This window comes from Papio anubis, chromosome 20 (genome assembly GCF_008728515.1).
Source record: "Papio anubis isolate 15944 chromosome 20, Panubis1.0, whole genome shotgun sequence".
NCBI lineage: Eukaryota > Metazoa > Chordata > Mammalia > Primates > Cercopithecidae > Papio > Papio anubis.
The window spans coordinates 5,864,829-5,888,049 of record NC_044995.1 but is presented as its reverse complement, the minus strand read 5'-3'; the positions used below and the strand labels follow the sequence as shown (position 1 = coordinate 5,888,049).

The 23,221-nt window shown below is 54.6% G+C and overlaps 3 protein-coding genes across 5 annotated transcripts; all 3 read left to right on the top strand.

Moving 5' to 3' along the window:
- The first annotated feature begins 1,920 nt into the window (after nt 1-1,920).
- KLK12 (kallikrein related peptidase 12) lies at nt 1,921-7,648 on the top strand. Of its 2 annotated transcripts, XM_031659218.1 has the most exons (4): nt 1,921-2,334; nt 4,417-4,676; nt 5,642-5,775; nt 7,108-7,648. In XM_031659218.1, the coding sequence occupies exons 1-4, from the start codon at nt 2,000-2,002 to the stop codon at nt 7,261-7,263; spliced, it is 885 nt and encodes a 294-aa protein (XP_031515078.1). In that variant the 5' UTR covers nt 1,921-1,999; the 3' UTR covers nt 7,264-7,648. The 2 variants fall into 2 exon arrangements, with proteins under 2 accessions (XP_031515078.1, XP_031515079.1); XM_031659219.1 differs by lacking the exon at nt 4,417-4,676.
- A 698-nt stretch (nt 7,649-8,346) lies between these two features.
- KLK11 (kallikrein related peptidase 11) lies at nt 8,347-14,499 on the top strand. Of its 2 annotated transcripts, XM_003915982.3 has the most exons (6): nt 8,347-9,292; nt 11,062-11,136; nt 11,933-12,089; nt 12,415-12,680; nt 13,502-13,638; nt 14,033-14,499. In XM_003915982.3, the coding sequence occupies exons 1-6, from the start codon at nt 9,232-9,234 to the stop codon at nt 14,183-14,185; spliced, it is 849 nt and encodes a 282-aa protein (XP_003916031.1). In that variant the 5' UTR covers nt 8,347-9,231; the 3' UTR covers nt 14,186-14,499. The 2 variants fall into 2 exon arrangements, with proteins under 2 accessions (XP_003916031.1, XP_017807515.1); XM_017952026.2 differs by lacking the exon at nt 11,062-11,136.
- Nucleotides 14,500-17,208: 2,709 nt separating this feature from the next.
- On the top strand, nt 17,209-22,343 carry KLK10 (kallikrein related peptidase 10). Its single transcript, XM_021931359.2, has 5 exons — nt 17,209-17,901; nt 19,286-19,466; nt 20,392-20,666; nt 20,998-21,131; nt 21,712-22,343. The coding sequence occupies exons 1-5, from the start codon at nt 17,814-17,816 to the stop codon at nt 21,862-21,864; spliced, it is 831 nt and encodes a 276-aa protein (XP_021787051.1). The 5' UTR covers nt 17,209-17,813; the 3' UTR covers nt 21,865-22,343.
- The last annotated feature ends 878 nt before the right edge of the window (nt 22,344-23,221 follow it).

Sequence of the window (23,221 nt, the reverse complement as noted above, 5' to 3'; positions counted from 1 at the left end):
ATTCTCCTGCCTCAGCCTCCTGAGCAGCTGGGACCACAGGCGTGCGCCACAACACCCAGCTAGTTTTCATATTTTTAGTAGAGACAGGGTTTCACCATATTGGCCAGGCTGGTCTTGAACTCCTGGCCTCAAGTGACCTGCCCATCTCGGCCTCCCAAAGTGCGGGGATTACAAGCATGAGCCACTGCGCCTGGCCTTGACACATTTTTCTCTTGGTTTGTTTCTTAATCCCCCTTCCTCTGAGTCTAATTCCCTTTTTGTTCTCATTTTCTCTCTCTGTCCTCTCTCTCTCTCCTTCTTTCTCTCCTCCATTCCTCCTAGAAGAAGCAAAAACTCAGATAAACCAGCACAGAGGCCAGGAATGGTGGCTTACACCTGTAATCCCAGCACTTTGGGAGGCCAAGGCAGGGAGGTTGCTTGAGACCAGGAGTTCAAGAAGAGCCTGGCCCACATGGTGAAACCCCGTCTCTACTAAAAATACAAAAATTAGCTGGACATGGTGGCGTGTGCCTGTAATCCCAGGTACTCGGGAGGCTGAGGCACAAGAATAGCTTGAACCCAGGAAGTGGAGGTTGCAGTGAGCGGAGATCGCAGCCCTGCACTCCAGCCTGGGTGACAGAGCAAGACTCCATCTCAAAACAAAAAAACAAAAAACAGCACAAAGTTCCCTTGTCCTATGATTCATTTTCTCTCTCTCTCTCTTTCTACTATTTCTCCTTCCCTGTGTCTTTATTTTCTCTGTGGATTTTATTTAAGCAATAGAAGTTCTTATGCAAAGAAAAACTTTACGGAATTAGATTGATCAACTTCATATGTATATATATGAACTCAGTTCAGAAACTCTCTTCTGCACCTGCCTGATCACCTATTCAGAAGTCTGTTCCTTCATCTCTTCTTCTCTTTCTGGGACTCTTTCTAGCTCGGGCTTCCTGCCCCTCCCGTCCACTCTCCTGCTTTCACAGCCTCTCCTTCCCCCTGCCCCTCCCCTGCACTGCATTGGGATGGGCCCCAGGTGTCCAAGGTCTCCCCACCCTCCTTTGTCACTGGAGTCAGGATTAGAACCCAGCTCCATCGTCACCTTGAGTCATCAGTCCCGGGGCTGCTGGCTGACTTGCAGAGGAGAGAGGGAGTGGGGCCGGGTCTTCCCACTCTGGGTCCTTTCCTCCTTCCCCACTCCATTTAGCTGTAAAGCTCAATTAAGTGTGATTAGCTGAGAAGAGTTTCTGCAGAATTAGAGGACGCCCCACCTCTGTCTTCCTGGTCCCCTTCCCTCAACCCGGAAATTGGATGGGCCAAGACAAAGAGAGTTAAGAGCTTTGTCAGTGGTCTGTCTGGAGCGACAGATGGAAGGAAAGGGACCGGTTGAGCAACATGACAGGTGACTGAGGAGCCAGGTGCGGAGTGGTAGAGTTGGCTGGCGGAGTGGCCAGCAGATGAGATGACAGGCAGGTAGGTGGACGGACAGATAGCAGCGACGTGGACAGGTCGAACAGTGACAGCCACGTAGAGGATCTGGCAGACAAAGAGACAAGGTGAGAAGGAGGTAGGCGACTGCCAATGAGGGAGTGACACGCAGGAGGACAGGTAGAGAGAGGACAAGCAGGTCATCCCCTTGGTGACCTTCAAAGAGAAGCAGAGAGGGCAGAGGTGGAGGGCACGGGGAAAGGGTGACCTCTGAGATTCCCCTTTTCCCCCCAGACTTTGGAGGTGACCCGCCATGGGGCCCAGCATGTTTTTGCTCCTGTGTGTTCTTGGTGAGTTCTCCTGGGGCAGGGAGAGGGCAGGACCGGGACTGGGTCCCTCCATCCCCCATGAGGAGGTCCCACCCCCTCCCCATCTCAGCTCTGGCCCCCAGCCTGGTGGTGAGGAGGAGAGGGGCTTTCTCTCTGCCTCCATTTAGCTGCAGCTCTCAGGGCACTGCTCACCTCGGTCTCCCCTATCCTGTGATCCCTCTTCCCTTCCGTCCCTCTCTGAATCTCTGCCTCTCCATTTCCCTCCTATGTGTAAGCATCTTTCTCCCTGGGTCTCTTTGGTGTTTATGGTCTTTTTCTATCACTGGGTCTCTCTCTCTCTCTCTCTCTCTCTCTCTCCTGTTTCTCTCTCTGTGTATGTGTGTGTCTCCATCTCTGTATCTTTTATTCCTCTCTCTGACCCAGGCCCCTGTCTGTCCCCAGGGCTCAGCCAGGCAGCCACACCGAAGATTTTCAATGGCACCGAGTGTGGACGTAACTCACAGCCGTGGCAGGTGGGGTTATTTGAGGGCAGCAGCCTGCGCTGCGGGGGTGTCCTTATTGACAGCAGGTGGGTCCTCACAGCGGCTCACTGCAGCGGCAGGTAAGCCCCAGGCTGAGTCCCTTCCTGGGGTGGGCGAAGGGAGGACTACGGGAAGGCAAGTGCTGGGGGTAGGATCACAAGGGAGGCCGGTGCCCACTGGGAAGAAGCTGGTCCTGCAACAAGAGAATCTGAGTTTAGACCAGGAGTGGAACTTCTTTAGCAGTGGGCCTGGGGTGGTGCTGGGCAGGGTGAGGTGTGGTGTGTGTGGAGGGCCGAGGAGCGTCCTGGAACCTGCCCTCCTGCCTCTCCCATTCCTGCATGTACCCTTTCTTTCCTATATGACATCTGCCACTCCCCCCAGCCATTCTCTGACCCAGTCTGGGCCCGGGGCCCAGGTCTGACCCAAACTCTTTTTTTTGTTTTTGAGACAGAGTCTCGCTCTGTCACCCAGGCTGCTGTGCAATGGTGTGATCACAGCTCACTGCTGTCTCTGCCTCCTGGGTTCAAGTGATTCTCCTGCCTCAGCCTCCTGAGTAGCTGGGATTACAGGCACCCGCCATCATTCCGTGCATGTTGCTGAACGGAAGGGTTTGCGTTGGGCGATTGCTGACCCATATTTTCAGCGATGCCGCGCTCATGGCCGAAAGTGCTGGGATTAGAGGTGTGAGCCACTGCGTCCGGCCAACATGACCCAAACTCTTTGTGCAACCTCAGAGACTATGCCTGGCACCTCTCTGGGCCTCAGTGGACTGATGCTCTGGAATCCTTCCTTATTTTAGCCTTCCCTCCCTTCCCTTCCTTCCTTCCTTCCTTCCATTTCTTCCTTTTATTCCTTCTTCCTTCCTTCCTTCCTTCCTTCCTTCCTTCCTTCCCTTCCTTCCCTTCCCTCCCTCCCTCCCTCCCCTCCCTCCCTCCTCCTCTCCCCTCCCTCCCTCCTTCCTTCCTTCCTTCCTTCCTTCCTTCCCTTCCTTCCTTCTTCTCTCTGTAACAGCTTCTTTCCTTCTTTTCTTTCTCTCTCTCTCTCTCTTTTCCTTCCTTCTTTCCTTCCTTCTTTCTTCTTCTTTTCTTTTTTATTTTTTTGGAGACAGAGTCTTGCTCTTTCTGTCACCCAGGCTGGAGTGCAGTGATGCTATCTTGGCTCACTACAGCCTCAACCTCCTGGGCTCAAGTGATCCTCACACCTCAGCCTCCCAAGGAGCTGAGACCACAGGCCTGTGCCACCACATCCGGCTAATTTTTAAATTTTTTTGTAGAGACAGGGTTTCGCTATGTTATCCAGGCTGGTCTCAAACTCCTCAGCTCAAGCGATCTTCCTGCCTTGACCTCCCTAAATGCTGGGATTACAGGCGTGAGCCACTGCTCCTGGCCTGGAACTTTTTTGTGAAAGGGGAGCTCAGATGCAAAGACACAGAGACTCAGGAGAGAGACAGGGCCAGAAGCAGGATGCAGAGAGGCCATTCATCAACCCACTAGTTCATTCAGTCAGCAGCGTGGACAGCACATGCTCCGTGCCAGGCGGTGGGAATAAGGCGGTGAACAAGGCCCACTGATGTCCCTGTCTTCGTGGGCTTCATTGGCTGAGATAATCAGAAAGAGAGGCCCGGCGCAGTGGCTCACACCTATAATCCCAGCACTTTGGGAGGCTGAGGTGGGCAGATCACTTGAGGTCAGGAGTTTGAGACCAGCCTGACCCACATGGTGAAACCTCATCTCTACTAAAAATACAAAAATTAGCCGGGCATGGTGGCGGGCACCTGTAATCCCAGCTACTCAGGAATCTGAGGCAGGGAAATTGTTTGAACCCAGGAGGCGGAGGTTGCAGTGAGCCAAGATGGTGCCACTGCACTCCAGCCTAGGTGACAGAGCGAGACTCCGTCTTGAAAAAAAAAAAAAAACGGAGAGAGAGACACAGATGCAGGGACATGGGAGGAGAAACAGTGAACACCCAAGATGGAAAGAGAGTGATGGAGGTCGGGAATAAGAGCCTGCAAGAGAGACTTGGAGAATGAGAGGCGCGGGTGAGAAGACAGACAGTGAGAGGCAGAGCAGCGGGGAGTGGCAGCAGAGCCTGGGAGTGTCTGTGGAGGGGTGCAAGGTGGGGGACTGCCTGTCTGCCACCCGCTCAGCTGTCGCCACCGGCAGCAGGTACTGGGTGCGCCTGGGGGAACACAGCCTCAGCCAGCTCGACTGGACAGAGCAGATCCGGCACAGTGGCTTCTCCGTGACCCACCCCGGCTACCTGGGAGCCTCGACGAGCCATGAGCACGACCTCCGGCTTCTGCGGCTGCGCCTGCCCGTCCGCATCACCAGCAGCGTTCGACCCCTGCCCCTGCCCAATGACTGTGCAACTGCTGGCACCGAGTGCCACGTCTCAGGCTGGGGCATCACCAACCAGCCATGGAGTAAGGGGCCTGGGGCCAGGGGTCAGGGGTCAGGATGGGTACAAGTCTGGGATGCAGGGTGAGAGGTCACATCATGACACCTTAGAGGAAGGATGGGTAAAGGGTCAGGGTGTGGGATGGGACATCAGGATCATAGTTTGGGGTCAGAGATTATGGTGGATTGGGGTCTTGGGAGTCAAAGGGGTTAAGGGACTGGGTATGAAGTCAGGGATCAGAGGTCAGAGACATGGTCAGAGGTCAGAGTGTGTCAGGGGTCATCACACTGGAGCAAAAGGCATATTTTATATATATATATGTAAATAGGATATGGGCCTTGTGGGTCATGGGTCTGGGGTTAGAGGTCACTGTAGAATTAAGGTCATGGGATCCAGAGGTTGTACAATCTGGTTAGAATCTGAGGATGGACATTGGGATTCTATCTGAAATCACATATCTGAGATTGGAGGTCATAGCGTTTGGGGTGTGAGGTCTGAGGTTTGAGGTCGTGGAGGCTGGGGCCAAATAAACTAGGATCAGGGGTCACTGGCGTTGGAAGCAGTGAGGTTTGGAAGATGGGGAGCTGAGGTTGCAGGTTAAGATAAAGACAGGGACATGGGGTCAGGAGACAAGATATGAGATCAAGCTGGGATCATAAGGTAATAAGATAGAAGGTCAAAGATCACAGTAGTAGGCACTGAAGAGGGTCAGGTCTGGATTCGTTGTCTCTGAGGCTGGAGAGACAAGAAAGGTCTTGAGTTATGCCACTCAAAGTCAAATGTCAAAGACCAAAGAGACTGCCAATCATCTGGGGTCATGATTCATATGAAATTAAGTCATAAATATGTAACTTGGAGGTTTCAGGATTGTAGTACAGGTTGGTGAGGGGCTGGGATATTGACTCAGATGGGCTACATCGAGGGAAGAGGGATGTAACCTCAAAGTGGGGAGATTTAGGGGACCCTGCAGCACGCATGTTCCCTCTCCAGACCCATTCCCGGATCTGCTCCAGTGCCTCAACCTCTCCATCGTCTCCCATGCCACCTGCCGTGAGGTGTATCCCGGGAGAATCACGAGCAACATGGTGTGTGCAGGCGGCATCCCGGGGCAGGATGCCTGCCAGGTGAGCATGTGTGGTCACCAGGACAGAAAGGGAAGGGGAGAGGCTGGAAGCAGGAGAGGAACTGATGGAGGATGAATCAGGGAAAGGGGATGCTGGAGAGAGATGGGGTCAAAAAGGAAGGGAGAGGCTGGGCGCCGTGGCTCACACCTGTAATCTCAGCACTTTGGGAGGCCAAGGCGGGCAGATCACTTGAGGTCAGGAGTTCAAGACAAGCCTGGCCAACATGGTGAAACCCTGAATCTACTAAAAATACCAAAATTAGCTGGGAGTGGTGGTGCAAGCCTGTGGTCCCAGCTACTCGGAAGGCTGAGGCAGGAAAATCGCTTGATCCCGGGAGGCAGAGGTTGCAGTGAACTGAGATCGCGCCACTGCACTCCAGCCTGGGCGACAGAGCCAGACTCTGTCTCTAAACAAAATAATAATAATAATGATGATAATAATAATAATAATAGTAATAATGATAATAATGGAGGAGAGGCCCAGGATAAGGGAGGGAGAGAGACAGGGAGTAAGAGGAAGGACCAGGGAATGGAGGAGGGGGAGGGACAGGGAGAGAAGAGGGAGGAAGGGAACAGAGAAGGAAAGATGGGGTAGGGGGCAGAGGGAGAGGCAGCAAAACAGACAGAGAGAACTGGGAGCCCAGACAGGGAATCAGCTGTTTCTGGGGCTCTAAGTCTTTCCCACACCATCCTCCAGTTGGTGCTGTCCCAGACCGAGAGAGATTTGAGGATGGTGGCCTCTCCCCTCATTGGTCAGGGCCCCAGCCATTGTCCTTGAGAGAACTCTGTGCTCCTGATGGAGTCCTGCCCACCTTCCCTGGGATTGGTCATTGGTGATGGCACTCTCTCCCCTCATTGGTCAGAACCCCAGCCATTGTCCTTGAGAGAACCTCTACCCTTTATGGAGTCCAGCCCTCCTCCCCTGGGATTGGTCATTGGTAATAGTGTTCTCTCTCCTCATTGGTCAGGGCCCCAGCCATTGTCCTTGAGAGAATGTTCTACTCGTTATGTTGTCTTGACAGCCTCCCCTGGGATTGGTCATTGATGACTGTGCTCTCTCTCCTTGTTGTTCAGGGCCCCAGCCATTGTCCTTGAGAGAACCTCTGTCCTTTATGGAGTTCCACCCTTCTTCCCTGGGATTGGCCGCTAGAGACAGTGGCTCTTCTCTTTTGGTTAGCCATTGCCATTGTCCTCTGGGAAAGTGATTATACTCTTTCCTCTTTTGACCAGACTTGGAGCCCTCACCAAGGCCCAGGACTGGGTTGGAGGGTTGGAGAGGAAAACAGAAATAAGATGTCTCTCTTGTTCAGACAGTACTTCTCTTCCTTTCCAGGGTGATTCTGGGGGCCCCCTGGTGTGTGGGGGAGTCCTTCAAGGTCTGGTGTCCTGGGGGTCTGTGGGGCCTTGTGGACAAGATGGCATCCCTGGAGTCTACACCTATGTTTGCAAGTATGTGGACTGGATCCGGATGATCATGAGGAACAACTAACCTGTTTCCTCCACCTCCATCCCTTAGCTTGGGTACCACTCTGACCCTCAGAGCACCAATACCTCCTCCATCGCTTTTCCTGGCTCCATTCTTGTTGGCCTGGGAACTTTTTGGAACTTTTAACTCCTGCCAGCCCTTCTAAGACCCATGAGCAGGACGGAGAGAATTGTGCAATGGTCTGGAATAAATACAAATGAAGGAGGGGCCATGTCTGTCTATTTGAAGTCCCCATGCTGGTTGAGACTGGAAGAAGGACTCAACAGTTTCCCTAGCTCATACAAGTAGAAACAGAGCTCAAATAAGGCCGGGCGCAGTGGCTCACACCTGTAATCCCAGCACTTTGGGAGGCTGAGGCGGGTGGATGACTTGAGGTCAGGAGTTCGAGACCAGCCTGGCCAACATGGTGAAACCCCGTCTCTTCAAAACTACCAAAAAAAAAAAAAAAAAAAAATTTAGCTGGGCATGGTGGCACACACTTGTAATCCCAGCACTTTGGGAGGCTGAGGCGGGTGGACCACCTGAGGTCAGGAGTTCAAGACCAGCCTGGTCAACATGATGAAACCCCATCTCAACTAAAAATACAAAAAGTAGCCGGGCATGGTGGTGCATGCCTATAATCCCAGCTACTTGGGAGGCTGAGACAAGAGAATTGCATGAACCCATGAGGCAGAGGCTGCAGTGAGCCGAGATCAAACCATTGCACTCCAGCCTGGGTGACAGAATAAGACTTCATCTCAAAAAGAAAGAAAGAAAGAAAAACAAACAAACAAACAAAACCCAAAAAACAAAGCTCAAATAGGATGAGGGTCTTCCCTGAGTAGTTACTCAGAAATGGAATAGAAAAAGTTACCTATAATAATACAGGCTGGGTACAGTGGCCCACGCCTGTAATCCCAGCACTTTGGGAGGCCGAGATGGGAGGATGGCTTGAGCTGAGGAGTTCGAGATCAGCCTGGCAACATGGTGAAACCTCGTCACTACAAAAATACAAAAAATTAGCTGGGTGTGGTGGCGCGAACCTGTAGTCCTGGCTACTTGGGAAGCTGAGGTGGGCAGATCACCCGAGCCGGAGAGGTGGAAGCTGCAATGAGCCGAGATCACACCACTACACTCCAGGCTGGGCAATAAAGTGAGAGACCTTGTCTCAAAAGCAAAAATCCAACAATATAAATAAGAGCCATGTTTCTTCATCCAGCACAATAGAAACAGTGCCCAGAGCTTATAAGCTTTTCAAGAGTCCACAAAAGACCCGAGAAGAAAAAAGAAAATTGTTAGCTCCAAAATACGAGACAAAAGCTGCAAAGTCAACATTTATGACCATTTAATCCAATGTCCATAAAGCATAACATTCTTTCCACTACTCAACTGCAGTTTACTTTCTTGTAATCAAGCATACATTGTTTCTTTAATGTGGGACGTGGCTTTGTTCTCATATGTATGCAATGATGGAGGGTGGAGTGCAGCCTTGGAAAGCAGGAGGGCTCGGCCTATGTCTTAAAATTCTCCTGCCCACCCCTTGGATTCTGTCTCCACTGGGACTCGGGAGGTGAGGGGAGACCATCTCTCCAAGTGCACTGAAGGGGAATTGGAGGAGGGAGGGAGTGTGGGGTGATCATAACAGTGGAGGCACATTTGCTGAGCCCCCCTGCAGTCTGCTCTTTCCAAATGGACCCTCCTGGAGGCCTGATCCCAACCTTCCCTGCAAGCAGGTCTGTCACCCCCATCTCTCAGATGAAGAAACTGAGCCTCGCAGGGGTGGAGTCCCTTGTCCCCACGTCATAAGGGTAGTCATAGTGGTAGGAAGAGGAAGCACCTAGGTTTGAGGCCAGGGCTGGCTCTTGTCAGAACCTAGGCCCTCCCCTGCCTTGCTCCACATCTGGTTAGGGGAGAGAGGGGAGGAAAGCCAAGGGAAGGCACCTAGCTGAAAACAAGCTGGGCGAAGCAGGAGTCCGCGCTCGGGTTCTGCAGATGCAGAGGTTGAGGCGGCTGCAGGACTGGAAGTCATCGGGCAGAGGTCTCGCAGCAGCCAGTAAGTGAACAGCTGGAGTCGGGCTGCCTGGGAGGCAGGGAGAAGCGGGCAGGGGAAGGGTCAGCACAGAAGCAAGGCCCCAGAGGAGCCCTGGGGTGGAGCGCAGCCGAGGGCTCTGTTCCCTTTCCTGGACTCAGCTTCCACAGGCCCTGACCTGCCTCCCCCACCCTCCGGTCCTGCCCCACCTCTGTGACACCCCAGCACCCCCCTCCTTGCAAAGGAGAAGGGAGCGGCCTAGGGGAGGCCAGGGGCCCACCTGGGCTGGGGCTGTGGAAAGGGAGTGACTGGGACAGGAGGAAAAAGAGAGACAGAGGTTAGACGGAAGGAGAGGGATTTCAAGACAAATTGCCAGAGATGCAGTCAGAGAGACTGACTGAGGTAGAAAAAGAGACTGAGACACAAAGATAGAAGGAATTAGAGAAAGGGTCACACAGAGCCAGATGGAGAGAGAAGACTGGAGATGGAGACGGGGATGAGGACAGACAAAGGCAGACAGACACGTAGGGACAGAAAGAGAAAAATCACACAAAGTCAGAATTATTGAGTGACAGAGAATGACACAGCAAGACACAGACTCAGAGACTCGGGAGGGAAAGGAAGGCTGCAGACAGACAGACAGACAGACAGACAGAGGGAGACTGAGACGCAGGGAGAAGAGGCCTCTTGGAGAGGCAGGCAGCCAGTGCCTCGGAGGTCTACGGGGAGGGCCCCCCCCACACCCCGCCCTGGGGCATTAAGGCAGGGCTTGGAGGCCAGTCATCCTGGACCCGCCCGGGGCCGTCCCCCTGCCTGCCTGCCTGCCTGGTGCCTGGCACCTGGCGCTCCAACCCAGCCTACCTGCTGTAGCCGCCGCTGCTGCCTCCGCCGCCACTGGGCCCCCAGAGCCCCAGCCCCAGAGCCCGTGAGTCCAGGAGGAAAGGGAAGCCATCCCTCCCTGTCCACGTCCAGGTGTTAGCCCTCCCCAAGGACACCTGTCCCGCTCGGGCACCCATTTCTCCCTCTGCTCTGTCCTTCTCTGCTTGGGTGGGGGTTCGTGGCCTCTCTCTGCACCTCTCACCTCCAATGGCTGTCCCCAGCCTCAGTTACCTCTGATCTCCATGGCTTCAGCTGCTGAGCCGGCCCTCTGCTCCCACCCCCGCTGGCCAGGGCAGCTGAGGGCACTGGCCCTCCCCTTGACCAGCCCCGCCCAACTCTGCTTGGCTGTCCTTCAAAAGGGCAGGGGTTTGGCAGGCAGGGGTTCAGCGAGCTGGGTGATGGGGGGCCCAGACATTTTCTGGGGCTGAGCCCCCACTCCCCCCCAGCAGACCTCAAAGGCTCCATATCGCTCTGCTGTGAAGACAATGAAAAAGGGGTGGCTACAGAACGGGGTCTGGTTCCCCTTGTCCTTCCATTCCAAGCTGCTGGGGCCTGGCCAGCTCTCAAGGCAAGAAGGAAAACATTCTCTGACATGTGCCGAGGAGGTCCCATGGCTGACTTGAACCGGGCCGGCCCATGACTTGCCGGTCAGAGCCCCTCCCAACAACTTCCACATGGTTCTTGGTATCTCGGAAGCTTCTAGCTGTGACCAGGCCCTCTCCAAGGCCACCCTCGACACCTAAGATATATTTTAAGTGTTTGGAGATCCGAGTGCTGTGAGAAACAGGGGATTTCCCCAACCTTGTTTCTCTCAAGTGGGGAGCAGGAGCAGGTGAGGGAGAGAGGAGAGGGCATGATCCAGCCCCCGACTTCCCTGTAAAGTGATGCGGCCCCATGTCCCTCCTTGTTCCCAGAGGAACCTGGGGCCCGCCCCTCCCCCCTCCAGGCCATGAGGATTCTGCAGTTAATCATGCTTGCTCTGGCGACAGGTACGGCAGGGGATGGGGGCAGGGCAGGAGCCTCCCTCTCGCATCTCTGGGATCCCCTAACCCTCTGTGTCCGAACAGTGACAGGGCTGATTCCAAATTATAGAACAATCCATAAGGCATCCGACCTGGGAGCAGCCGTCACGAGGGCCTGGATGCCTTTCCAGATAATCCCTTTAAATGCCAAAGGAGGAGAGGTCAAGGGGGTCCTAAAGGGTCCCGGAAAGGGGCCAGGGAAGCTGGAGTTGGGGGAGCGGTCAGTCAAAGCGCACAGGACAGGGGCTACCAACCAACCAGTATGGAAGTATTTCCTTTTTTTTTTTTTCCCAGAGACAAGGTCTCGCTCTATTGTCCAGGCTGGAGTGCCGTGGTGCCATCATGGCTCACTGCAGTCTTGACTTCCCGGGCTTAAGTGATCCTTAAGCCATCTCAGCCTCCCCGGTAGCTGGGACCACAGGCACCTGCCACCAAGCCAGGCTAATTGTTTGATTTTTTGTAGAGATGGAGGCGGGGGGTTCTCACTATGTTTGCCTAGGTTGGTCTTCAACTCCTGGGCTCAAGCAATCCTCCCACCTTAGCCTCCCAAGGTGCTGGGATTACAGGCGTTTGCACCCGACCCTATGGAAGTATTTTCATCCTTTAATGCCTGGTCCCAGCATCCAGCGCAACCCAGAGGGACACCAGACCAGGGCTCAGACCACCCACCCTCTTTCTCTCCTCCCCACCCCCATTTCTGGGAGCCCTCCTGGTCTACCACCTCTCCTTCCTGAGCCCCTCCTTTTGCTCTCACTCCCTCCAGGGCTCGTAGGGGGAGAGACCAGGATCATCAAGGGGTTCGAGTGCAAGCCTCACTCCCAGCCCTGGCAGGCAGCCCTGTTTGAGAAGACGCGGTTGCTCTGTGGGGCGACCCTCATTGCCCCCAGCTGGCTCCTGACAGCAGCCCACTGCCGCAAGCCGTGGGTGCGGGGGCTGGGGCGGGGCCGGGAGGGGGCTGGGAATGGGGAGATGGATGGAGAGAAGCTCGGGGATAGGGATGCGGGAAAGGGGATTAGAAATGGGGACGGGTAGTGTCAGCAAGGTTGACGGGCTTGCGTTGGGATTGAAGGTGGGGGGATGAATGGGGTTGGGATGGGGCTATGGCTGGGAAGGGGGCTTCGGTGGGAGACGTGGAAGAGGTTGGAAGCGGAGTGATGTTTCTTCACCCTCAAAGGTGTCACTCACCTCTCCCAACCATGTCTCCCCCGACCTTTCCTCCTCCAACTACTGTCTCTCCCACCTCAGCCGCTACATAGTTCACCTGGGGGAGCACAACCTCCAGAAGCAGGATGGCTGTGAGCAGACCCGGACAGCCACTGAGTCCTTCCCCCACCCCGGCTTCAACAACAGCCTCCCCAACAAAGACCACCGCAATGACATCATGCTGGTGAAGATGGCGTCGCCAGCCTTCATCACCTGGGCTGTGCAACCCCTCACCCTCTCCTCACGCTGCGTCACCGCTGGCACCAGCTGCCTCATTTCCGGCTGGGGCAGCACGTCCAGCCCCCAGTGTAGGAGCTCCAGAGGGGAACCCGGCAAGGGGTGGTGGGGAGGGTGTGGTCATGATTGTGGAAGGGTTCGGGGGATCAGAGATGCGGTTCGCAGTGACGAAGGTGGTATAAGTTGAGAGGATGAGTGGAAAACGTCAGGACAGGGGAGGGTGGGTACCGAAGTTGGGGCCTTGGAATCAGACAGACGGGATATGCAATCATATGTCCATAATCTCCTGGTTGCAGGACCTTAGGCAAGCGGCTTCACCTCTCTGAATCTTGATTTTCTTCTCTATAAAATGAGAATAATTATACCCACCTGTCAGGACTGGATTAGAGATAATGTATATCAAGCAACTGGCATAAATCATTTATTGGATAGCAGGTTGGGCACAATGGCTGACGCCTGTAATCCCAGCACTTTGGGAGGCCCAGGTGGGCAGATCACCTGAGGTCGGGACTTTGATACCAGCCTGGCCAACGTGGTGAAATCCCGTCTCTACTAAAAATACGAAAATTAGCTGGGTGTGGTTGTGTGCGCCTGTAACCCCAGCTAATCAGGAGGCTGAGGCAGGAGAATCGCTTAAACCCGGGAGACGGAGGTTGCAGTGAGCCAAGATCACGCCACTGCACTCCAGCCTGGGAGACAGAGCAAGACTCTGTTTAAAAAAAAAAAAAAAAAAAATGCTGGATAGCACTGCTGTTGCTATTGTTACAAGAAGAGAGGTGAGTTGGCTGGGTCTAAGGACAGGGATTCACCCAGGGGCTGGGTCACAGCAAGCACTGCATTAGGGGCGGTGGCAGGGGGCTCATTCCCACAGCCCCTCCTGCTGTTTCCACAGTACGCCTGCCTCACAGCTTGCGATGCGCCAACATCACCATCATTGAGCACCAGAAGTGTGAGAACGCCTACCCCAGCAACATCACAGACACCATGGTGTGCGCCAGCGTTCAGGAAGGGGGCAAGGACTCCTGCCAGGTCAGCGGGCAGGGCCTGGGTCTCCAACCACACCCCCATCCCATCCCCAGCTTCAATGACATCCTTACCGACATCCACAATTTCATCCCCAACCTCAACCCGCCTCCCTCTGCAACTCCCAATCCATCTCTTCCCCTGTTCCCATTTCTGATCTCAGCACAAACTTCAGCTCCATCCCCGTTTCCAGCTCCAGCTTTCCCCAAACTCGTTTTTGAGCCTAACCCCATTCTTTATCCCACCCATAATCCCAGCCTTATCGCCAAACCTATCACCATTCCCGGTACCTCCCCATCCTCAGTCTCGGCCCCACTCCTAAGCACCGTCCCCACCTCGTCCCTGGCGAACACCGTGCTCAACGCTTTCTCTCACCAATGTTCTCTCTCCCCGTGCCCAGGGTGACTCCGGGGGCCCTCTGGTCTGTAACCACTCTCTTCAAGGCATTATTTCCTGGGGCCAGGATCCGTGTGCGATCACCCGAAAGCCTGGTGTCTACACGAAAGTCTGCAAATACGTGGACTGGATCCAGGAGACGATGAAGAACAATTAGACTGGACCCACACACCACAGCCCAATACCCTCCATTTCCACTTGGTGATTGGTTCCCGTTCACTCTGTTAATAAGAAACCCTAAGCCAAGACCCTCTACGAACATTCTTTGGGCCTCCTGGACTACAGGAGATACTGTCACTTAATAATCAACCTGGGGTTTGAAATCAGTGAGACCTGGATTCAAATTCTGCCTTGAACTATTGTGACTCTGGGAATGATAACATCTGGTTTGTTCTGTGTTGTATCCCCAACCCCAAAGACAGCTCCTGGCCATATATCAAGGTTTCAATAAACATTTGCTAAATGAGTGAATCTACGGAGTGCTTACTATGTGGTAGACCCTGATCCACTGGCTTTATTTTATTTTATTTTATTTTATCTTAAGACAGAGTCTCGCTCTGTCACCCAGGTTGGAGTATGGTGGCGCTATCTCTGCTCACTGCAACCTCCACCTCCTGGGTTCAAGCAATTCTCCTGCCTCAGCCTTCTGAGTAGCTGGGATTACAGGTGCCTACCACCACATCCGGCTAAGTTTTGTATTTTTAAGTAGAGATGGGGCTTCGCCATGTTGGCCAGGCTGGTCTCGAACTCCTGACCTCAGGTGATCTGCCCGCCTTGGCCTCCCAAACTCCTGGGATTACAGACGTGAGCCACCGCGCCCGCCCAGCTTTTATTAATTAAATTAAATTAATTAATCTATTTATGAGACAGTCTTGCTCTGTTGCCCAGGCTGGAGTGCCGTAACAATCACAGCTCATGGCAATCTCAGTTTCCTGGGCTGAAGTGATTGTCCAGCCTCAGTCTCCAGAGTAGCTGGGACTACAGGCACATGCCATGAAGTCCAGCTAATTTTTTTATTTTTCATAGACAGAGGTCTCAGTATGCTGCCCCGGCTAGTCTCGAACTCCCGGGCTCAAGGAATCTGTCCTCCTCAGCCTCCGAAAGTGCTGGGATTACAGGCATGAGTCGCTGTGCCTGGCCTCCAAGCACTTTTAAATGTATCAACTAACTTAATCCTCACAAAACCCTATGAGATCAGTACTGTTTTCATACCTATTTTATAGATGAAGAAAGCAAGGTGATCTCTTTTCTTTTCTTTTTTTTTTTTTGAGATGGAGTCTCGCTCTGTCGTCGCTCAGGCTGGAGTGCAGTGGCGCCATCTCGACTTACTGCAATCTCTGCCTCCCGGGTTCACGCCATTCTCCTGCCTCAGCCTCCCGAGTAGCTGGGACTACAGGCGCCCGCCACCACGCCCGGCTAAGTTTTTGTATTTTTAGTAGAGACAGGGTTTCACCGTGTTAGCCAGGATGGTCTCGATCTCCTGACCTCGTGGTCCACCCATCTCGGCCTCCCAAAGTGCTGGGATTACAGGCGTGAGCCACCGCGCCCGACCTGAGGTGATCTCTTAACTACCAAGTGATGTGCCTGGAGTAAGGCTCTGTTTGTTTCCTTTCCTATATAACTGTGCATGCAAAAGTATAACACAGTAAGTAAAGAAGTCAGTCAGCTTGCACATACTAAGACCTAACCAAAGGAGTTTATCATTGTTTTTCTCCAACTTCCATGATAGGTAATTAGGTAGTGGAGACCTCTGCTGGCCAATCTGGTAGCCACTAACCGCACATGGCTCTTCCAATTAAAATTACATAAAGCCAGAAATGTTAACTCCTCTGTCTCATTTGTGGTATCTCCAAGGCTGATATTTCCACACATGGCTGGTGGTGTCTGGATTAACTAGTGCATATATAACATCACTGCAGAAAGTTCAGCTGGGCAACACTGAGTTAGATGGCCTCTGAAGAGGATGTCCCACAGAGAGAATCCAGAGCTCACGATCTTTTTTTGTTTTTTTTGTTTTTTTTCTTTGAGACGCAGTCCTGCTGTGTCATGCAGTTTGGAGTGCAGTGGCGCGATCTCGGCTCACTACAACTTCTGCCTTCCAGGTTCAAGCGATGCTCCTGCCTCAGCCTCCCTAGAAGCTGGGACTGCAGGCCCGCACCAACATCCCCAGCTAATTTTTGTGTATTTTTAGTAGAGATGGGGTTTCACTATGTTGGCCAGGCTGGTCTTGAACTCCTGACCTCATGATCGGCCCGCCTCGGCCTCCCAAAGCACTGGGATTATAGGCATGAGCCACCGCGCCTGGCCACCTCAGGATCTTTTGGGACGGTTGGCTCACTCACAGGAGAGGTGGCTGGCATGAGCAGTAGGAGCCCAGAGTGGAACCAGGGCCTTCTGGTTGTTAAGTGGACTTGCTGTGTGACCTCGTGTGAGTCTGCCCTCTCTGAGCCTCTCACTCCTCACCTGAGATGAGAGAGTTGGCTGAGGTGATGCTGATGCCCCTCGCAGCTTTGACCTCCTGTGATTCAGGGGCCTGTGTGGCACCTGGTGGCACACAGATGGCAGGGAGGATGTGAGATGGCCGCACACGGGCTAGTCACTGGGACACACACAGAGCTCACAGCCACAGGGCGGGCGTGGGTTTCCCTCTTTCCTTGTTTCTGTTTTTCTTAGCCTGGGCGCCTCCCTCCCTCCCCCTCTCTCTCTCCCTCTCTGGCTCCTTTAGCCTTGGTTTGTTACAATCTCCCTTTCCAAGCCAGCCTCTGTCCCTCCTACTCAACCTGCTTTATCTCTGGGCCTTCCTCCTTCCTCTTCCACATTCTGGCTTCTCACATTGTCACTCTAGGTATGCACTTCCCGTTGATTTCCTCTTTCTCAGTGGCGTCTCATCCCACCACCCCCAGCCTTCCTGGGGACATGAACCCTCTCCCTGCACCTGGGAAGCCTTCTTGGAACCTGGATCCGGGGAATCCCCACGGAAGCCAGTTCCAAAAGAGATGAAAAGGGGGTGTTTTGGGCACTGGGAGAAGCCTGTATTCCAGGGCCCCTCCCAGAGCAGGAATCTGGGACCCAGGAGTGCCAGCCTCACCCACGGTATAATTAGACAGAGGGAAAGGGAGGGAGGGAGCCCGGGGGTGGGGGTAGGGGAGGGCGGAGAAGCTTCCGGACTCCTCAGGGTTAAAAGGGAAGGTCCGGCCAGGGGTCCCTGGGCAGAGGATACCAGCGGCGGACCACAGGCAGGGCAGAGGCACGTCTGGGTCCCCTCCCTCCTTCCTATCGGCGACTCCCAGGTAAAGCTAGTTGCACCTCACCTGGGTTGGGGTGGATTGCGAGAGGATGGGTGGGGACCCCCGGGCCACAGGCAGTAGCCTGCTTGGAGCCTCGGTTTCTCCACCTGCGGGACGCGGAAGTCCCCCCGCCGTAAGGTTGAGAAAGAGGCTCCCACTGGCTACGAGCCTCGGATCCCCACCCCTCGCGAGAAGGAGGGGGAAACCCCGGGCGCGGCGTGGCTGCAACCCGGGCGCGGAGAGCGCTCCCCTCTGGCACAGGGAGGACGGGGAGATGCTGCGAGGGGCGTCATTAGGGTAATTGCGCTCATTACCGCTGTTCCAGCCCGAATCTCCCATCTGTCCGCCCCTGGGGTTATCGGCTGCAGGTCAAAAGGGTGCTCGCGGGCTGGGGTGCCCAGGCTGGGCGAACGAGCACGGCGAGGTGGGGGTCTCTAACGGAGCATCTATTTTAACCCGCTCCCTCCCCACCTACACACACCCTAGCAGATCCTGGCCATGAGACCCCCGCACCTCCACCTCTCCGCCGCCTCTGGCGCCCGGGCTCTGGCGAAGCTGCTGCCGCTGCTGATGGCGCAACTCTGGGGTGAGGCGGGGGACAGAGGGCCGCGAGAGGCGCGGGTGGGAGGCGCGGGCGGGAGGAGAGTGTGCTCCTGTCGCCAAGCCCCGCGCACCTCTCCTCCCCCGGGACCGCAGCACCCACCCAGCGCTCCAGAACAGGGCCCGCCCCCAAGTCAGCTGGGCCCTTCTGGCTTGGCCCCTGGCAGTCCCGCCCCACTCAGGCCCCGTCCAATTTCTGCCACCCGGATCCTCGCTCTTCCGTGGACTTTTCGCCGAGTTCTTTCTCCTCCTCTTACACCGCCCCATCCCGGCCCCGCCCCATTTTGCACCACCGTGTTTTATCCTGAGTCTTGCCTTACCGCTTTTTTGCCCTCTCCCCTCCCTTTTTTCCTTCTTTCTTTTTTCTTTTCTTTGCTTTCTTTCTCTCTCTTTCTTTCTTTCTTTCTATCTCTTCTCTTTCGTTCGTTCTTCCCTTCCTTTTCTTCTTTCTTGTTTTACTTTCTCTTCTTTTTCTTTCTTTCTTCTTTCTTTTTTCTTTCTCTCTCTCTCTCTTTTTTTTTTTTTTTTTTTTTTTGAGACAGGGCCGTGCTCTGTTTCCACGGCTGCAGTACAGTGGCCCAACCAGAGTTCACTGCAGCCTCGACCTCCTGGGCTCAAGCATGTTCAGCCTCCCAAGTAGCTGGTACCACAGGCATGCACCACCACACCCGGCTTTTTTTTTTTTTTTTTTTTGAGACAGGTTCTCACTCTGTCGCCCAGATTGGAGTGCAGTGGCCCAATCTCGGCTCATTGCAACCTCCACCTCCTGGGCTCAAGCGATTCTCCCACCTCAGCCTTCCAGGTAGCTGCGACTACAGGCGCATGCGTCCGCGACTGTGTGTGTGTGTGTGTAGAGACTGGGTCTCACTGTGTTGCCCAGGCTGGTCTTGAACTCCCGGGCTCAAGCGGTCCAACTGCCTCGACTTCCCAAAGTGCTGGTGTTATAGGCGTAAACCACTGCGCCCCGCCCCTCTCCCGGTTTTCAATCCCGTTTTGTTATTCCCACCCCTTCTCCTCCCTGCTCCCCGAGTTCTATCCCCTCTCCCTTACCTCCCCGCCGCGTTCAATCCCCGCCCCTCTATCTAGAACCTGCGGCGTTCTAGCCAGCTCTCTAGGCACGCTGCGTTCATTCCCTGCCCTCCAGACCCACCCTACTCCACGCTACCCTATCCCAGCTTCCTTCCACTTTCACGCACTTCTTCTCCTCCCATTCCCTTCGGTGCACGCGAAACCCCCAATATTTCCCTACCACCCTCCCGTTCTGGCTGCGTCCCCCGTCCCCGAACGCAGTCCAGTCCCACAGCCCAGCTCCGACCCCAAACCCAGCCCTTGCCCTCCGTGCTCTGATCCCATCTCCTTTCTTTCTCCAGCCGCGGAGGCGGTGCTGCTTCCCCAAAACGACACGCGCTTGGACCCCGCAGCCTACGGCGCCCCGTGCGCGCGAGGCTCGCAGCCCTGGCAGGTCTCCCTCTTCAACGGCCTCTCATTCCACTGCGCGGGTGTCCTGGTGGACCAGAGTTGGGTGCTGACGGCCGCGCACTGCGGGAACAAGTAGGAGGAGATCCATCCCCGAGGACGCCACGGGGGGGCTGTGGAGGCGGCCTCCAGGGAGGAGCGGGCAGGGCCGGGGCACTCGGAACTCCCACAGCTGGAGGTGCGGTCCCTGGTGTCTTTCCAGCAGGAGGAGAGACAGGGCTTGAGCTGTGGCCGCCAGGGGGCGGTGTGGTCCTTCTCCTCATTTCTGGGCCCGTCACTCTTGTCCCGCTGATTCTCCTTGAGCTTTAGGAGGAAGTGGTTGCCCGCAACAGACAGAAGCCAGGGTCCGGTGTGGTCAGGAATTTAGAACTAAAGGAAAAGGTTCACTTCGTGAGTCCCCACTGAAGGAGGAAGGGCTGGGTATTATCACAGAGAAAATGTGGAGTAGGTCCGGGCTCTGTGACTCACGCCTGTAATCCCAGCACTTTGGGAGGCCAAGGCAGATGGATCACCTGAGGTCAGGAGTTCAAGACCAGCCTGGCCAACATGGTGAAACCCCGTCTCAACGAAAAATACAGAACACAAACAAACAAAAAATAGCTGGGCGTGGTGGCGGGCGCCTGTAATCCCAGATACTCAGGAGGCTGAGGCAGGAGAATCGCTTGAACCTGAGAGGTGGAGGTTGCAGTGAGCGGAGATCAAGCCATTGCATTCTAGCCTGGGTGACAAGAGCAAAACTCTGTCTCAACAAATAAAAGAAAATGTGGAAGGCTTACCTAGGTGTCCAGGCCCCCAGCCCCCTCAATTCCTGCAGATACTTGAAGCTCAAGTACATGATTTCTCCTCCCCATGTCCACTGAGGTCCGATTCTCCCCCAAGACCCTCTTCCCTCAGACCCCTCCTATCTCTGGGCCCCAGTATCTGCCCTCACCCCACTGCCCACGCCCGCTTTCCCAGTCCCTGTGACAGGTTTGCCTTCACATGCCTCTTCCTCCCCCAGGCCACTGTGGGCTCGAGTTGGGGATGACCACCTGCTGCTTCTTCAGGGCGAGCAACTCCGCCGGACCACTCGCTCTGTTGTCCATCCCAAGTACCACCAGGGCTCAGGCCCCATCCTGCCAAGGCGAACAGATGAGCACGACCTCATGTTGCTGAAGCTGGCCAGGCCCGTAGTGCCGGGGCCCCGCGTCCGGGCCCTGCAGCTTCCCTACCACTGTGCCCAGCCTGGAGACCAGTGCCAGGTCGCTGGCTGGGGCACCACAGCCGCCCGGAGAGGCAAGAGCTGGGGCCCTGAGGCTGGAATCTCAGGAGGAGGGGGCTGGGGGCCTGAACCCCTGGGTCTGAGGAAGGACGGGCTGGGGACTGGACTCCTGTGTCTGAGGGAGGAGGGACTGGGGTCCTGGATGCCTGGGTCTATGGGTCTGAAGGAAGGAGGGGCTGGGGACCTGGACTCCTGGGTCTAAGTGGGGAGGGGCTGGGGCCAGGATTCTTGAGTCTGAAGGAGGAGGAGCTGGGGCCTGGGATAGAAACAGTCTTGTATCTGGATTCCTGGCTCCCCAAGGATTGGGGGCTGGACCCAGGGATTACTGGCATATTCTCCCTTTAGTGAAGTACAACAAGGGCCTGACCTGCTCCAGCGTCACTATCCTGAGCCCTAAAGAGTGTGAGGTCTTCTACCCTGGCGTGGTCACCAACAATATGATATGTGCCGGACTGGACCGGGGCCAGGACCCTTGCCAGGTAGAGTCTGAACAAGGAGAGTCTCTGACTCCTCGTAGGGGAGGACAGGGAGGTTATGGGAAAAGAGCAGATCCTGTCCCCGCTCCCCAACTCCATTCCCAAACCCATCCTTGACCCCAACTCCTTCCCAGTCCTAACCCCCTCCTCATCCCTAACCTGGATCCCATTTCCATCCTAACCCCACCCCATCCCCATTTCCAAGCCCGTCTCCATCCCCTCACCTTCCATGAACTACAATCCTAACCCCAGTCTTACTGCGTCTTCATTCCCATCCCCCAGTCAACCCCCCATAACCTGAAGTCAACCTCCATTCTCACCCTCCAGCCTCATACCTAATTCCAACCCCATCCCAACTTTGTCTTTATCCCAACCCAACCGCTTCCTTCCCCACCTTCAAGTCCACAGGCTGTGCCTGAAGGAGTCAGGAAAGGCTTCTCAATGAGGGGACATTTGTGTAGGGGTTTAAAGGATAAGTAGGAGTTCACCAGTGATCCTTCTGGGATCACTTTTGCCCCAGATCCCAAAGTGACAGTTCTCATGTTGGCACATTTATTTGATCTCTCCTTCCTGCCACCCCCAGAGTGACTCAGGAGGCCCCCTGGTCTGTGATGAGACCCTCCAAGGCATCCTCTCATGGGGTGTTTACCCCTGCGGCTCTGCCCAGCATCCAGCTGTCTACACCCAGATCTGCAAATATATGTCCTGGATCAATAAAGTCATACGCTCCAACTGATCCAGATGCCCAGAGGCTCCGTCGTCCATCCTCTTCCTCCCCGGTCGGCTGAACTCTCCCCTTGTCTGCACTGCTCAAACCTCTGCCGCCCTCCACACCTCTAAACATCTCTCCTCTCGCCTCATTCCCCCACCCATCCCCATTCTCTGACTGCACTGAAGCTGAAATGCAGAGAAACATTATTCCAGAGAAGCAATGAAGCCAGTCATTGCCCAGTCTCTGAGAGCAGTTATTGGGGTCACCCAACCTGACTTTCTCTGCCACTCCCTGCTGTGTGACTTTGGGCAAGCCAAGTGCCCTCTCTGAACCTTGATTTCCTCATCTGCAAAATAGGAACAATGACGTGCCTACCTCTTAGCCATGTTGTGAGGAGACTATGATATAACATGTGTATGTAAATCTTCATGGTGATTGTCATGTAAGGCTTAACACAGTGGATGGGGAGCTCTGACTAAAGGTTACCTGTTGTCATGATCTGACCACATCCCAGTGAGAGCATTTCCAGGGAAGAAGTGCACGGGGTAGCCCGCAATCCCAACCCTGCATCCCCATCCCTTAGGGATGATGGAAGAATCATTTTCCCCACCCTAGTTCCAAGTCCCAGGAACCACCTTTTAACCACTTCCTTCTCATCTCCCACTGTTTCCCACTTCTGGTTCCACCCAACACCAGTTCCTCCTGTCTTGGTAGGAACTAGGCTGGCCGTGAGTCATATAGCACCTTCTCTGCCTTCATGGGGCCGCTGGAACTCAAGGGACCTCACCTTGCTTCCATCCTAGCTTCTAAGACCAGAGGACTGAGGGGGTAGTGAAGATTGGAGAACTCCTGCCACCTCAACTGCCAAGTTTGTGCCAAGAAACCTCCCTCTGACATTTAGGGGAAAAATCTTTGGTTTGTCTGTTATTAATTGGCTGTGAGATTTTCGTCCTGAAAACTTGGGAGGAGGAATTTTTTGACTGTCTCTGAAACTGGGGGCGGGGAGGGGAGTTAATACACAGAGTCCAGGTAAAGCTAATAGAAGTTTGAGTGTCTACCGGGTGCGGTGGCTCACGCCTGTAATTCTAGCACTTTGGGAGGCCTAGAAAAGTGGATCGTCTGAGGTCAGGAGTTCAAGACCAGCCTGGCCAAAATAGCAAAATCCCATCTGTACAGAAAATATAAAAATTAGCCAGGCATATAATCCCATCTATTTGAGAGGCTGAGGCAGGAGAATCACTTGAACCTGGGGGGCGGAGGTTGCAGGGGGCCGAGATTGCACCATTGCACTCCAGCCTGGATGAAAGAGCGAAACTCTTTTTTTCTCAAAAAAAGAAGTTTGAGTGTCTCAGCTTATCCTGAACTTTGAAGCAGTAACATA

What these genes read in the sequence shown, in the direction of transcription:
- KLK12 (XM_031659218.1), top strand. Translation starts at nt 2,000, where the DNA reads ATGTGTAAGCATCTTTCTCCCTGGGTCTCTTTGGTGTTTATGGTCTTT. An exon ending in GCGGCTCACTGCAGCGGCAG is followed by an intron (nt 2,335 to 4,416) that starts GTAAGCCCCAGG and finishes CGCCACCGGCAG; the next exon opens with CAGGTACTGGGTGCGCCTGG. An exon ending in CATCACCAACCAGCCATGGA is followed by an intron (nt 4,677 to 5,641) that starts GTAAGGGGCCTG and finishes TTCCCTCTCCAG; the next exon opens with ACCCATTCCCGGATCTGCTC.
- KLK11 (XM_003915982.3), top strand. Translation starts at nt 9,232, where the DNA reads ATGCAGAGGTTGAGGCGGCTGCAGGACTGGAAGTCATCGGGCAGAGGT. An exon ending in CATGCTTGCTCTGGCGACAG is followed by an intron (nt 11,137 to 11,932) that starts GTACGGCAGGGG and finishes CACTCCCTCCAG; the next exon opens with GGCTCGTAGGGGGAGAGACC. An exon ending in CAGCACGTCCAGCCCCCAGT is followed by an intron (nt 12,681 to 13,501) that starts GTAGGAGCTCCA and finishes CTGTTTCCACAG; the next exon opens with TACGCCTGCCTCACAGCTTG.
- KLK10 (XM_021931359.2), top strand. Translation starts at nt 17,814, where the DNA reads ATGAGACCCCCGCACCTCCACCTCTCCGCCGCCTCTGGCGCCCGGGCT. An exon ending in CACCACAGCCGCCCGGAGAG is followed by an intron (nt 20,667 to 20,997) that starts GCAAGAGCTGGG and finishes TTCTCCCTTTAG; the next exon opens with TGAAGTACAACAAGGGCCTG. An exon ending in GGGGCCAGGACCCTTGCCAG is followed by an intron (nt 21,132 to 21,711) that starts GTAGAGTCTGAA and finishes TGCCACCCCCAG; the next exon opens with AGTGACTCAGGAGGCCCCCT.